At 34.9% G+C, this 16,023-nt stretch overlaps 1 protein-coding gene across 1 annotated transcript in view; it reads left to right on the top strand.

The window, feature by feature from the left end:
- dati (zinc finger protein datilografo) overlaps window positions 1-16,023 on the top strand; it is a 211,583-nt gene that overhangs the window by 162,396 nt on the left and 33,164 nt on the right. Inside the window, exon 8 of the mRNA XM_074122726.1 lies at window positions 1,151-1,234. Coding sequence (XP_073978827.1) covers window positions 1,151-1,234 — 84 coding nt within the window. The remainder of the gene's footprint in view (window positions 1-1,150; window positions 1,235-16,023) is intronic.

Here is a 16,023-nt window from a genome sequence, read left to right as displayed (position 1 = left end):
GTCTCTATGCCTTGTATTTTATTTAATGGTTAATATGAGATCTTTATAATAAAGTATGTTAGGCGGTTATAGGCTAGACCCGCAAAGCTAAGATGTATTGTTGGTTAGTGGGTTCGATTCTCCTGGTCTCTAGTCCTTGGATTTTATTTAATGGTTAATATGAGAAATTTATTGTAAAGTATGCTGGGCGGTTATAGGCTAGACCCGCAAAGCTAAGATGTATTGTTGGTTTAGTGGGTTCTGCTCCCGGTCTCTATGCCTTGGATTTTATTTAATGGTTAATATGAGATCTTTATAGTAAAGTATGTTAGGCGGTTATAGGCTAGACCCGCAAAGCTAAGATGTATTGTTGGTTTAGTGGGTTCGATTCTCCTGGTCTCTAGTCCTTGGATTTTATTTAATGTTGTTAATATTAGAACTTTATAATAAAGTATGCTGTCTAGTCGCCTCAGTCTTCGACACCGAATTTGTGGTAGTTGAATTTCCTATATTCTCAGATAGAAAAATTTTAGAGTACGAGCTATGATGATTAGTTTCTCTAAAATCGAGAGTAGGCTATATTTTTTATAAAATGAATTTATGATTAATAAATTGTTTTATACTTATTTTTACAAACTTTTAATGATACTATTTTTTTGTCTTATAGCATATTTATGCCAGAATTTTTATTTTGGAATTAATTTTGGTAAAACTTTTGTCTACTACTGGTGGGTGGTATTTGAACTCAAAATGCTGTTTGTGGTGTTTCGACGCTTTATCTCCTTTTATTAAGAGTTTAAACTCGAAATAGTCAGGATGTGGAGATACAAAAAAATAAATAAATAAATGAAAAAAGAAACGGAAGTACAGTTTGTCTTCTTTTTTTTTCTTTTTTTTTAAATAAATGTGAGAAGCGACCGAGGCGGCTACACTCGAGGGAGCCCCCATATTTCTATTTTATTTATTTTATTTTAGTTTTTTTCATATAAATCACCCCCGCCTTTTTTCTCTCTGTGCTTTCATGAGTTTTCTTTTGTTTTGCCTCAATTTTTCTTTATTTATTTTAATTTAAACAAAACAAAATATTAAACAACCAAAAAAAAAAATTAAAAAAGGTAACTGGATAGAAACTGTGTTACTCACTGGTTGTCTGTTATCTCTGTGTGGTTAGTGCGAACAATCGGCCAGGGTCGGAGCTATGGACCCGACCATCCTCTGGAGATTCTGTCAAACTCAGCTCAATGAACAGCAGCCGGTGAGTAGCTACACTATTCTCTTTAAAACATTTTTTTTTTATTTATTATTATTTTTGTTTATTTTTTTTATTACTTTATTTTTTTTTTCTGTTTATTTTAGCAAAAAAAATTTCCATTTTTTGTTTCTTCTTTTCAATTCACCCCCATCTTTTAGTTTCCATTATTTTGTGTTTTACTTTTGTGTTATTTTTTTTAAATTCTTTAAACTTCACTTTGTTTTATTGTTAATTGTTGCGAGCATAATAACTGAACAAATACCAACTATATTTAAAAAGCAATTATTTATTTTATATCTTTATTAATTGGTATTTAAATTTTGCACATCCTTCACCCAGTGTTTTTTTGGTTGATAGATTTTGCTGTTTTTATTTATTTATATGAATACACATACACACACGGCTTTCTCTAAAAGTGTATTTTAGTCCCCCCCCCCCCAAAAAAAAGTGGCCTCAGATCTGTGGCGAGTTATATGGGCAATGATGTCTACTGTGAAAAATTCAAATCTTTTTTTTTAACAATATTTAGTTTATAAAAAATTATTTCAAAAAATTTAGAGAAATATTAACAGGCTGGGCTTGCTTGCGTTGTTATCGGTTTCAGAAAAACGGTTTAATAAACCCTGACTAACATGGGATTAACGGGTTAGTCTTGCCTTTTTAGGTTCAATAACTATGGACTTAAAAACCCATTTGAAAGTCCAATATTGCAAAAAAACTAGGAGACAGACCATTTGCGGATTCATTGATTTAATTTTTATTTTTGGGAAACAAGTTTTTCCCCAGAAGGAAAGTCTTGTGAATATATTAAGATTGGGGGGGGGGGGAGTTTTCCGCGAGTACTCTCCGGAGAATTATCTACTGCGAAAGATCGTTTGCCTGGAACTTGTTGCTCTAGATGGGGTAAACTTTGGGTCAATCTAATCAACAACTTCTCAGAAGATTGTTTTAGAAATAGTACAATACTGTTACTGTGGGAACCATTTCAACACCCGAGGGTTTTTTTGCTTTACAATGAACAAGGGTACCTCTTCAAGATCAGTTAAGGGAAAAAATCAGATTTGTTACCTTCAGTATCTGAAGATTAAACTGATCACTATGCTTACCCTTCCAAATATTCACGAGTATTCTTCATTGACATTAACCCCCTCTTACTAAAAATTTCATATGTACCTACATTCGGGGTGTAATGGAGCAGACCAATTTCTGTTCAAACCTCTGCTTCAATAATTGGCCACTTCCGTATAGTGTTCCCATCCTGCGGTGCGAAAAACAGACAACCCCCCCCCCCTATCCTTAAATACTGATCTATTTGTATAAAATGTAAATTCTGGTACACATCTGTTAGAAGAGAAAACGGAATATCACATTTTAATGAGAAACAGAATGAGAAATCAACTAACGGCCACCACTAATTGGGCCGCCATGAAGGCTACTTTTAAACCATCTCTCAGTGGGCCAATTGTAGGCCTAGCAATAGTAAACACTGTTCTAACTTCCGTTAACAAGCTAAATGATTACGTCAGTAAGTATTCACACTTTCCGTTTTAGATAAACTGTCTCCTTCCCCTTATCTCACACGCTGGCCCAATGGACGTCCTGTAAATCACCGTCTGCTGCTTAAACTAATTGTTAGCCGTTATTATTTTATTTATTAGCTATTTATTTTCACTTAGTTTTTCTATTTTCTTTTTTTAATTTTCTAAGACAGGAATCATTAAAACGACTGACATTAATTCAGAGTTTAACTGCTTCAATTCTCCTACCATTCTATTCTATTGCTACCGGCGATTTTCCTGCTCTGGGAAATCATTTATGAACGCTAGCAATTCAGCTGATAGAATCCTTAATTCCTTTATTAACTATTTTCTTACTTTTTTGTTCAATGAAAATTTATTACATTTTATTATTGGCAATTTTACAAATACACATTGGTATGATTGTAATATTCGTAACTAAATTGTGCCTTCGTAATTTTTGTTGTCTTATTAATTTATTTTTGTCAATTATTCTGTGTTGCGAAATACAGAATAATATTTTGGTATTATAGAAAATATTAGTGTAGACTTACTTATTGGGAAATTTGGGAAATTGTTGTTTTTAATGTGCATGGGTGTTATCTTTTTTAAAGTTCACATTTTTATTTACTATCCTATACACATATCTATATGTTTTATGTTTTCTTTTTTTTCTTTAAATAAAATAAGTGATATTGTTGATATTACAGAAGTATTCTAGAGTGAGCTGTAATTTTTAGAAGTATTTTTAAATTAGAAACTTGGGATTTCAGGGGCAACCCCCCCCCCCCCAAATGCAAAGAAAATTAAATATTAAGTTTTAAACAAATTAACCAAAAAGAATAGCGGTGATTCATTGGAATGATGAAGAATTGGAAATTACAAGCATTCTTTTACTTTATCTTTTTTCATTCTATTTGTATTTCTCATCCAGATTGCAGATTAACAAATAATAAGGGTTAATTATAATAACGATTTGGGGGAATTTATTTAAAATGCTTAATTAAGTTGTTGAACGTTTACAGTAATCAGCGATCTCTTCACAGAGACTTGGCAGCAAAATTTTGAACACTAGTCTGGCCAAATCCAGTCTTCTTTACTCGGTTTACTTAGTCCGTAGGTCATTCAATCCTTGGTGATCTTCTCCATGACTTATTGAAAGTATTGAAAGAATCTATCTTCTTGTGAGATTTTACTTCATTCCATTGACTTCGTGTGACTCAGTGTTAACAGAGGATTTATAAAGTTATCGTTAACTACATATTTACGAACAATATCTGTAATTTACAGCCATAAGAAAACCACAAAAAATCTAGCACCATCTCCTCCCTAGATATTGGGATTGCTCTCAGAGATCGAACGGCGGGATTACGTGAACCAGGGAAATATTCTGTCTCTCCTCGTTTAACTCAGCATTTATGAACTCATAAAGTTAATTCACTGGAGAGAAAATATTTTTTTATTGCCCTAGTTTAAAAATAAAAGAGCAGAATCATCAAATCACCCTGATAATAATAATAATGTACAATAAAAAGTTTTTGACAAACAATTTACATAAATCATAAAGTTTGTTGGTAATACTGTTAGAATTTACTGGGTGTAGTAGGGGCACCCCCCAAACATTTTGTTATTATTTTTTAAAGTTCATGTCTGTGATGGGCGAGAGGGAGTCGTTTCGGCGGCCCCCTTAGCCTACCCCGCCCAAGACTTTGAAGGCAATATTATATTTTCCAACTTTACTTTTCTTTCCAAACCTTTACCAGCTGACTCGTTTAAACCCAGAAGTTTAGTTGGGTTAGGCTTCTTTTTCTGGGGGAGCAGGCGGCAGGTAGTAGAATAAATCGCCACGAGTTGTAACCCCCCCCCCCCTAGCTTTTCTTTTTCCAGCTGTGACGAGGGGTTTGGATGAGCCGGAGAACTGTCGGTTATCACGCGAACTGGGATCCTTTCCTGACTAGAGGGTTTTTTTTTTCTTTCCTCAGGAGCCAGTTAAGACCCCCTTTCTGGGGCTGGGAGAGAACGCCCCAGTAGAGGGCCATCATTGTATCTCACTACCCACCCTTCTTCATGGGCTCTATCTATATCGGTTACCTGCCGTCCGTCCGGATTGTGAACAGCCAATGATGGATTGTTAATTGTTATCGTTTTTAATTAAAATTAATTAGTAAGTTTGGAAAAGGTTGTTGTGAAAATGGCTGGGGTTAAAGAATGAGGCTAATTCAAAGACGGCGAACTAGCAAGAACTCAGAGCACGGAAGGTTTTTCTTTTTTATGATTAGATTAAAGCGATTATAAAAGTCTTTCATGAACAAAATCTCTTCGAATTTGTACCGCTTTATATCATGTGGAGAACAGGTAGTTACCGCTATTGCGCTAATAACAGGTTTGTAGCCATGGAAACCAGATTTTCTTTTTAAAACTTTTTCTAAGTTTCTTTTCATCAAACTGTAAGTTTTTCAGGGAAATAAGAAATTTTATAGAAAACTTAAATAAATTGAATTGGTTTCTTCGCTGTTTCTATTTTGAATTATGTTTCTCAAAAGCTTATAGATACTAAAGTAAAAAGTGAAGTAATGGCTATTTGTTCAGGTGGGCTTTACGTCCAACTACCAAATTAGGTGACGTGGACGGAGGCGACTAGCAAACTACTATAAATTTCTTTTATTAACCATTAAAGGCCAAGGCCTAGACCTGGAATCGAACCCAGTACCACAATACATATTAGCTTTACAGTTACAGAAGAATTAGAGAAAAGAGTCATAGGGTTGCTCAAAACCAGTGCTGTGGAATAAGAGTATTTCCTGAAGCAGAAAGCATCTAAAAGGCTATATTTGAAAGTATTGTGCTATACGGAGCAGAAACCTGGACTCTAAATAAAAAACAGAAAGAAATAGATTGGGTATCCTCCGAAATGTACTACTGGAGGAGGTCAGCAGGTAGATCCAGAAGAAGGAAATATAAGAAATGCGGACATTTGAACAGTTTTGAATGTACGAGATGACGGTTGAGGGAAGAAGAAGAAGAAGAAGAAGAAGAAGAGGAATACCTAGGACCAGGTGGAAAGATTCCCTATTAGAATCCCTGGTGGACGGAGGCTGATGCCCCGAAAAAGAGGCAATGAAAGGATCGGCTCAGATAGTAGGTTTAGAGGAATCTTGCCTCTAACCGCTCGGCTACCGTGGCGCCTGTATAGATACTAAAAAATATTAAGGGGACTTCATTTATAGTTATCTTCTAATTTTAATTTGTCCCAGAAATCGAAAAATCCGACAAAGATAGAAAAGGCTTGGTAGTCAATAGAAGCTTTCTGGGGTAAGACATATGATTACTTATTTGTGATTGTAAATGGGTATTTGTGAAAGGGTATCAAAATAAGAAAACCGTGGGTACTGGAATTAATTCTTGTTTTTAACATTAAATTATAAATAATAATAATAATAATAATAATAATAAATTTCTGTATAAAAACTAAGATCTATAAGCAAAGAATGCAATAATTTCTATTGCCGTGTTTATAGACTATAAAATGAGGTTTAAAATCTCTCAAAGTACTTAAGAGAAGAGCTATAAGTGTGGATAGAGTGGGGGTTGCGCGATAGAAGTTTGCTTGACGCTTTACCACCTTCAGCAATAAAATAAGGATTAGAAAGGGAAGTTAAGAATGGATATCTAGATCTTCGCGAGACAGGCGACTGACGCCTAAATCACGTCACTTCCACCATACAAACTGGCCTACGGCTTGTGCAGGTATATATCCAGCTTGGAGGCGTTGCGTGCGTAGCCCAGGTAACAGCCTATCCAACTAGTCCCTGGGTTTATCTGAACGGTACGACGTGAGTGTTGGCAATCCCTCTTTTCAGTTTCCTTCACCTCTGTACGGCCATAGAGAACAGAAAGTTTTCCTTTTACGCCATTGATTTTTAGTTATGGATGGGGAGAGGTGAAAAAAAATAAAGGATAAGGGACGGTAAATCCAAGGACTTTCTTGATGCATTTATACATGTTACTGACGCATTAACGTAAAAACATATACTCCACATGAACATGAACTTTAAATAATAACTGCAGTGTAAAATGCAATTGTTATATGCTTGAATATCTTATTCAAATGCATGCAAACGGCATGGTGAATCAATTTCTTGTATCTAGTTTCCAGAAATAGAAATAAATTGTATAATAATCAGGATCTCGAAGCCTCATAGTTTGCACCTGTGATTTATCAAGTTCTGTTGTAACATTTGCCGGTTAGAGGCAAGGTAGGCTGCTAGCATAATGTTCAAAAGCTGGTCATGCCCAATTTCAGGAACCTCGCTTTGTCACTTGCAGAGTATAAGATGCAACGTCTTTCTCAGCTAAAACCTGGCCACCGAACTGGTGCTCAAGAAGTTTGACTTGATAGTCCAAGTTTCATTTCCTGCTGCAAGTTATGTATATATAGAATGGTAAATGCTAATCAATAGATAAAATTCCTGATTCTCTTTTGAAGGAAAAAGGATAAGGATCAGAAGAAGGCTGTTTGTTAAGTAATTGCCTTCTTTATCATCCTTATCTTCACGATTCCCCTATCTTGAGATTTCAATCCCATAGAGGAGTCCCATCTGCTCATAAAAACTTCTCTTATTCAATGATTATTTTAATGGTTTGCAGCGTGTTAATTTGACTGCAAGAATACTGCCTGCATTCCCCCCTAAAGTGAACGCGAGTATTGCGTCAGTGTAAGGGTTTTAGAGGAAGTACGTATAAGGGAACAAGAGGAAAAAAACCGGAAAGAAAAAGGGTTGGCCGTTCTGTCGGCTGAGCAAAAAGGGAAATTTTTATTCAAGAAAATATATTGCCGTGACATACAAATAACTATGGCTTGCGAGGATGTAGTGGGTTGAGGATGTAGCTTAGAGAAAGGGTTGCAGGGAAGTAACTAGATTAACGCAGGAGAACCAGAAAAAGGAGTACCCAACCCTAGAAGAAACTGGAGAAGAGAGTATTGTATGTGTGCTGGCGAATTCAGAAGGGAATGAGGAGATTAATGTGTTCTTAGAAGAAGCCAGCCAGCCGACGAAGCAAGAGTACCTCGATGTCCGTGGTTACTATAGCCAGCCCCGGTTGCTAGTTTGCATAAGATACTTGTAGCACCGTACTACTACTGTCTTAGTATTTATAAACACTAAAAGTAAAACCACAACACACAACAGTAACCTTCCTCGACTTTGGCTGCTCTCTTGTCGACTACTTCCGTAGTTAGTAAGAAGTGCCAATCATCTACTTCAACCCATATATCAACATAATTATACTTCGATTCGATAATTACATTTTTATCTATCTTGCGAGAGAAAAATATGCCTTCTGGCTCATTCACACTCACTATTCAAATGATATTATCGATTCTTTGTTTATAACGTAGTTGTGCGTTGAAGATACCAAAAAACCATTCGTTCTCGTTTTAAGCACTTAATTCTATTTTAGAAGTCTATAATCTATTAATCTTATTTTATCTTACTGTTTAGATTTATTACTTCTAAAAAAGCTCCGAATTAAGACTACTTTATATTTCTATATATACATATATAAATTGTAGAACTTTTTCTTGTAAACGCTTTAAAGCTTCTCAAAGGAAAACTAAGTTGAGACAGAATTTTCGCCGTAAATTTGTATTGTTAAGGTTTCTACAGTTTAATGAAGTATTTTTTTTTAGAAACTGGTTACTCAAGTAACCAGGTTACATACAAATTTGAGGTTATCTTTTTGGGTTACCGTCTGAAGATACTTTAGGTAAGTCATAGTCATAATGATCACGCCTCTCTAAAGCTTCAGGAGTCTAACGGAAGTCTTCTTGTTATTTCCATTTCTTGTACAAGATACCTATAAAAGAGTCTTCTAAAGCAGATTTTTTACCAGAGGCGGTGATCCTAAATTGATTGGAAACCTTACCTTCGTCTCTTTGTTCTTTGTGATTGTGCGAGTTGTAGTAAATACTGTTCTAGTGAGAGTGTGTGATATTCTATAGCAATTCAATGGGACACGGCTAGAGCTTTTTCAACAATCACCCTTCAGAAAAAGATCATCTAAATTCCAAAACTTTAAGTAACTTTGAGAGCGTCACTTTTATGTTGTTATAATTTAATAACTCGTTTGTTTCGAGGAAGCGGAAAACGACCAAAACCACTTCTTCAAGTGATCTTCATGTCTCCTAGAAGTAATCCCAGTGCTGGGACATAACCAACACTTACACTAGATTCAATTTATATGCAAGATTTTTAATTAATTTTCCTGCGGAATTCATTGATTATTTGTTTATGTTGCGCTTTTACTAGTCAAAAATAATATTGTATAAAAATATAAAAGAGATGATAATAATTGCCTGCTCTCAGCTCCATCAAACTGATGATAGACTCCACTTTGGCTGCAGAAGGGTGGGTTCAAGAATCTCACTCTGATAGCTATCCTCCTTCACCTACCTATCTTCTTTCCCATCCTCTAAAGTATATAACTCAAGTATAGCAAATGGGTTAAAAACAAAACTACGATTAAAGGTATACGACGCGCCCATTAAGTGGGACGTTTGTTTTGCTTTTTACGGAAGTGCGTTGTTTTGGCGGTACCGGATGCGAACTACCACCCTAACAAAACCTCGACTCCCCATTCATACTAAAATAAATGACGCTTTCACTTCACAACATTATTTTTATAATGTTTGTACATCGCTCATCCGGTGTGGTATTATCGTGCTGCTAGAAGGGTGTTTTTAATCGGACCCAGTTCAATATCTGAACTGTTTCATCTCAATGTAGCTGAAATGTCGATTAAAATGAAAACAGGCAAAAAAATCAATGTGCTTAACTTAAATTAGTAAAATTACGTTTGATGAAGAAGACAGGTTTCAAAACTGTCTGAAATTTTTTTGAGAACTATTTCCATTTAATTGATTAAATTTAATTAAGTAAGGATTTTTTTTTAATTATTTACTCTACTCGTAAAAAGCGGTATTGCAATTGTATAGATGCTGCAGTTGGGGTTTTCTTTAGCTATTTCCATTTAAGGAGTTTTCTTTTTAAGTGTAATATAAATAAACATTCGATGTCGGGATGACGGGATGAGAGAAACCAGCCAGCGCTGGAACTCTCTAGGAACTTATTGGGGTTTAGGAAGTAATGTGAGGTCACGTGGCCAACGCCGTTTTAAGCGACGTGGAGGATTGTCAGGATATAGTGATTGAGCCAGGGGTTTTTGGGTGATCAGAGAGTTTTGCTGTGAAAATTTAGAGAATCGGGTGTGAATTAATTCTATTTACATAGAGAAATATTGTGATCGTGATGGAGGATGCAATTGGAGGACATAGAATAGTTAACGATTCAGCGGAGGACTTTAGACTGGAAAGTTTGGATAGGTTGGATGTTGGATGGTTTAGCGGAGCCCCACAATTCTGCTCCATATGTCCATATTGGTCGTTATAGTGTTTTGTAAAGTATAAGTTAAGAATTTTAAGTCCCAAAAAGTGGATTTTTACTTGTTGGTCACCCTCTCTCTATGTTACCACCCTGAATAAGCAGCATAATTCAAAAACAGAAAATTGCTGAATGTTCAAAGTTAATATTTCAAATCGATGCCACAGTAAGATCGATCTTTTGGACCAAATCTGCTACCCGTAAATGCCAATTTTTTGAACCAATTTTTCTGTTTTTCCTTATTTCCATGAAAATGGCTTCAAAGATTTTCACTAAACTAGACTATTTATTATATCCTTATTCTGGGTGGTTCCATGCAATTCTACCTCTTGAAAAGCGGAACCATTCAAAAACATTAATCGTACACCACACTCATTATTTCCAATTGTTTTATTAATTTCCTGTACAAATATTGAAGATAATTTACTTAGGTCAGTGAAGCTTGTGGGGGATAGAAACATTCAGTGAAGGGGATAATAGGAGGAGGGGAAAAAAAGCAAAAGGAAAAGAAAGGGTTAGACAAATGGCCAAGGAAGTACTAACTCAAGACCCTTTTACATGTGTACTTGTGAGTTCAGTAGAGAAGGCTTTTGTGACCACACCAGAAGACCCTGGGCAACCAGAACTGTCTAAGTGCGCTGACCAAGTGGTTATCTCCCTCCCTCTCAACCACCTTCAAGTATACTTCATTTCCCCTCTGCGCTCACTTGTCTAAATACTTAATTAATTTGTTTTAACAGTAAAGCAATGTGTTTATCTTGTCATCAAGAGTAGAAAAAAGAAGTAGAACTTGGTGGTTGTTGAGTTGTTGTTGTGATTAACAGATGTAATAAAACAAACTGAGGCATCAGGAAAAAAGAAAAAGGAACCTATGCCTTCCAGATATTAGATTATATCGCCGCAACAATATTTATACTTCTTTTGTTTTTATGAATAAATTAGAGCGCGTTTCTTTTATTTCTCAATTCTTATGGCGGCCAGTTTATAAAGACTTTTAACTATATTTTTATTACATCAATTGCCATTAATTGTTACATTCTGGAAGAAAAAAGAAGACAAAAATCTTGAAGTACGTGAAATTTTTCCGGGGGGTAAACATTTTAAAGCAACAATAAAATAAATGGTCAACATAAAATGGGCATAACGTTGAATTCATCGTCCTCGAAACTGTCCACCTCCTAAAGAGAGCGGGTCTCAATGGAAAGACGGTACGATTGATATGGATTAGGGGCCACTCAGGGTTACCTGGTAATGAAATTGCAGACTCCAAGGCTAAGGAGGCAATACACCTGGAGAACCTAATGCTTGAGAAAATGTTAATTGCAGTTATAAAGAACCTTTCTAAACGTACCTATTACAGAGAATGGTCTATAGAGTAAGAAAAATCAAAATATGCCAAAGGTAAATTTTACACCTCACGTGGTTCACTGACTTCGCAGAAGGTAGAAAGTTCTTTACTACTTTGACACGACTGCGCTTCAACTTCTCGCCCCACCATCTCAGCCCTATAGGAATATCAGTCCCTCCAATTTGCTCTTGCTCTTCTGACACTATATAATAGACGCCAACCACCTGATCCTAGAATGCACTAGACACCAGGATGATAGGGACAAACTATGGAACGCAGTTATAAAAGCGAAATGTCCACTTCCTGCCAACCTACATGCCATCCTCACAGAACCAACACCCGAAATATATTTAGCTACTTTACACTTCTTTACTAAGAACAAAATCAAACTTTGAAAAAATTAAAAAAATAACCGTAACTAAAAGCAAAAATAGCAATAGTACCCATAACACATCCCATTAAATAATACATTAGTACATCCCTGGCTAATCTGCACAGACAGGAAGCCAACAAACAAAATATAAAATGGAAACAGCTGGAGAAGGTTATCATGTATGACACTCCAAAAACTGGCCAACAACCCCGATCTTGTGGCTTTGGCAGATACATTTAGATTGCTGTAGTTCGTTTGTCTAAGAGGCAAGCCAAATTTACGCTGGAAACCAAAAAAAGGTAAAAGGAAAAAATGGCGTTCGGAAGTGTCTAAGGTTACATATTTCAAACCACAGAGAAGAGAGAAGAAGAATTAAGAACGAGACTTAAGCGACTTGGATGAACTGTTTGAGCTGTGATATCGTTATTTAAATTTAATTCCCCCCCCCCCCCGAAGAATCAGGTAGTTATTTTACTTCATTATTTATTAATATCACCTAAAATATCCCCCACTTAAAGGGGACGATTTAAGGGGATCTTTTTCACCTCCAAAATAAATAAATAACTCTTTGAGAGAATTCAAAGTTAAAATGCCCATTTTTTGGTTGACGTCCTATCTGAGAATTTCGAAGGCGATACTTAGGTTTTAAATAGATAATGGAAAGGATTAGCTCAGAGGTTTTAGCCGGAAGTCCCCCCGAGATTAAGCCCAGCTCATCTTGCCACTAAAGTATCATTTCCTGGGTACCCCCTTTGACTCGCTGCCCATTGAGGTACATTGTTATTATCTGTGCCAAAATGACACTTCCGAAGAATAGTATTAACAATCTGAAAATGAACAAAATTTAGCTTCCTCCAATTTTGAAAATTTCGACGCCTCATACGCTTGCGGAGAAGAAAATGCAGGAAAAAAAAGATTACGACTTCATAAAAATGTTGCATGAAATAGTTTTTACACCTTTGGAGTACCTGATCAGAATAAACAGCTGCTCGCTTCTAGATCGGAAGGTGATTACTTCGTGTAGATACTTACGGCTCATTATCTAACCAAAGAACATGCACATTTCTGTTCTCCGTTCATCCAGATAAAGATCGCATGGTGTAAACATAAAATTATCATTTTCTTTTTTGGAATTGTAACAATGATAATGTATAATTTAGAGTAGGCACAATCGATTTTTCATTATCTCAACAATCAATCCTTCGCATTGTATGATGATAAAGCGGTACGAGCTCTCGGTGTGGATCATTCTTCATTTAAAAGATTTTTTTATATTTAATTCAATTGAGCATGATATTTTGTGTAACTTTTCACAAATTTTTTGATGTTTAAACGAATCCAAAACTGCGTATATTTCATATTTGTTGTTTTCCCACTATGAATTTTGTAGATGCATATAATATTATCTACTTCAAAACAACATATCTTCACAAATATGTTGGGGAATATTGAACAGTGTAATACTCTCAATTAATGTTATAAACCATGGGTCATCCCCTTTAACAAACCCAACTCCTATCTCTCATATTTACATAATTTCGAACACTCTATGTACACAATGTAATTCAGTTGTAATAACAAGAGACTATCATTCCAAAGAGATTCTCACCCAACGGCAATAGTTTGTTACAAAGCAGTTACAGAAATGCATGTGTGACTATAAGCAAACAACAACAATTGTTAGCCAGCCGCTAGCATCGTATTCGGTTAGTTAGTATTGTTTAGAGGGTTGCTTTAATTTAACCAAAAGATCATTTATGTGGATTATATTCTGATCGTTTTTAGTTTTTTTATTTTAGGGGGAATTTTCGGACTGTTTTTTTTTTGAGGGAAAAATTGAGGTCCTTTTTCTTGTGACAACTTCAGATCTTCTAAAAAATATATTTGATATTCCACGACATAACATTTACGCTGTATCATAAAGTACTCCTTACAATCTATCTGAACCATATTCCTATCCTTCCGGCAAATAAACTGAGATATCTCGGACTATAACTTCGGCCATCAACAGATAATCTTCACATCCGACCCAATCGACAGGAACTTAAATCTTCGAATTATAAAAAGACTACTGGGTCATTCCATGTCAAATCAACACAAAAAAAGACCATTTTTGACCTCACCATCTCGGATTTTCTTGAAATTTGGCACATGTGTACTATTGGTATAGACTTAGAAAAATATGAAATTTTACTGTGATATGTCAACTGGTTTATGAGTTACAGGGCTGTAAAGTTGCCAAAAATGGGCCGAAAAACAGGGAACCCCGTGTTTTTGAATTACTGTAGAAGCTTTCCTAAGTGAGCTACAGACTTGGGATTGGTGTCATTTTATAGCGTATATAATGCCCTTTCCTGTGATATGCGATACCATATGGGTTAGGATTAATAAAGTTTGTTAAATTTAAATTTAAAATTTAAATTTTAAATTTTTTAAAAAGTACATATTTTAAAATTTTAAAATTAATTCTATGAATAGCTAATAGTGTTATGAATCACTGGGCAAAATATTAATTTGGGACGACAATGGCTTCATTGTTAAAAAAATTTAAGACTAAAGCTCCTTTTCATGGAAAATATATTTTAATAAAATTAAAGTAATAAATAAATTGAAAATAGTAATAATGAATCAATGAATCATAATTAATAGTTATTAAGATTTAAAATATTGATTTTGAAATCATTTTTAGAATTAATAATTATGATTACAGTAATTATTCATATTAATTATAATATATTATTTTAATGAAATTATGCAGTTAATCAAATTATACAAAAATAATTCAATTCAATATCTTTGTTTAAGAACAGTCTTCTTTGGCTGAGATAACAGCCTCTTTAAGTTGGTTTAAGTCGGCAAAGGGCCTTGTGATGGCGTAGGGGGTTCGGTAAAGAGACTGGCAGCTCGTGCCAGTTTGCAACGACCCTATGGAAATCAAATCCAAACTTCACTACAACTTTTTGAATGGGCAGTAGAAAACATCACCAACATAGACTTTGCATATTCAACCCAGGAAGACTATGTTGAATCTGAGTGCTTTTTAAAAAATCGGTTTGCTCAAGCATTGGCTATTAAAGGAACACAGCAATACCATGCTTTCATTCCCAGAAGTCAATCCAAAATATTGGTTAAAAACGTTTCTATGAAATCAGAAGCTTGCGAAGTTTCAAAATTCCCTGATAAACTAAAATTAGCCGACATATCAGGTTATATCAGTGTAGTCTATAAAGAAACTGGTGGCTTGGATATGTTTTAGAGAAAAATGAAGAACTTGATGAAGTAAAAGTAACTTTTCTTCATCCAGCTGGACCCTCTAAATTATCTCGTATCCAAGAAATGCTGATATTCTTTGGGTCTCAGTAGTGGATGTTTTGATAAAAATTGATCCTGTGACTCTGACAGGAAGAACTTACATATGTCCTTCTAGAAAGTGATGCATATCAAACAAATGAAGCCTTTTCAAGCTTAAAATAATAAAGAGATCCTATTACTTAACAGTATGTTTTACTTTGGACTTATTAGTGGAATTATTATTAGCATTATTATATTAACATGAATTCAGAGTTGAATTAATCGGATTGGAGCTTTAGACTTAATTTTTTTTAACAATGAAGCCATTGTCGTCCCAAATTAATATTTTGCCCAGTGATTCATAACACTATTAGCTATTCATAGAATTAATTTTAAAATTTTAAAATATGTACTTTTTAAAAAATTTAAAATTTAAATTTTAAATTTAAATTTAACAAACTTTATTAATCCTAACCCATATGGTGTCGCATATCACAGGAAAGGGCATTATATATGCTATAAAATGACACCAATCCCAAGTCTGTAGCTCACTTAGGAAAGCTTCTACAGTAATTCAAAAACACGGGGTTCCCTGTTTTTCGGCCCATTTTTGGCAACTTTACAGCCCTGTAACTCATAAACCAGTTGACATATCACAGTAAAATTTCATATTTTTCCAAGTCTATACCAATAGTACACATGTGCCAAATTTCAAGAAAATCCGAGATGGTGAGGTTCAGACCCCGTGTTGATTTGACATGGAATGACCCTACTCGACAATCGATCCAAATGGTCTTTAACAAACAATAAGAAACTGTACCCAG

Source organism: Rhodnius prolixus, unplaced genomic scaffold (assembly GCF_049639745.1).
Source record: "Rhodnius prolixus isolate KJV_2025 unplaced genomic scaffold, Rpr scaffold_8, whole genome shotgun sequence".
NCBI classification, from domain to species: Eukaryota; Metazoa; Arthropoda; class Insecta; order Hemiptera; family Reduviidae; genus Rhodnius; species Rhodnius prolixus.
The sequence above is the reverse complement of the archived record's forward strand: the minus strand, read 5'-3'. Positions and strand labels throughout refer to the sequence as shown.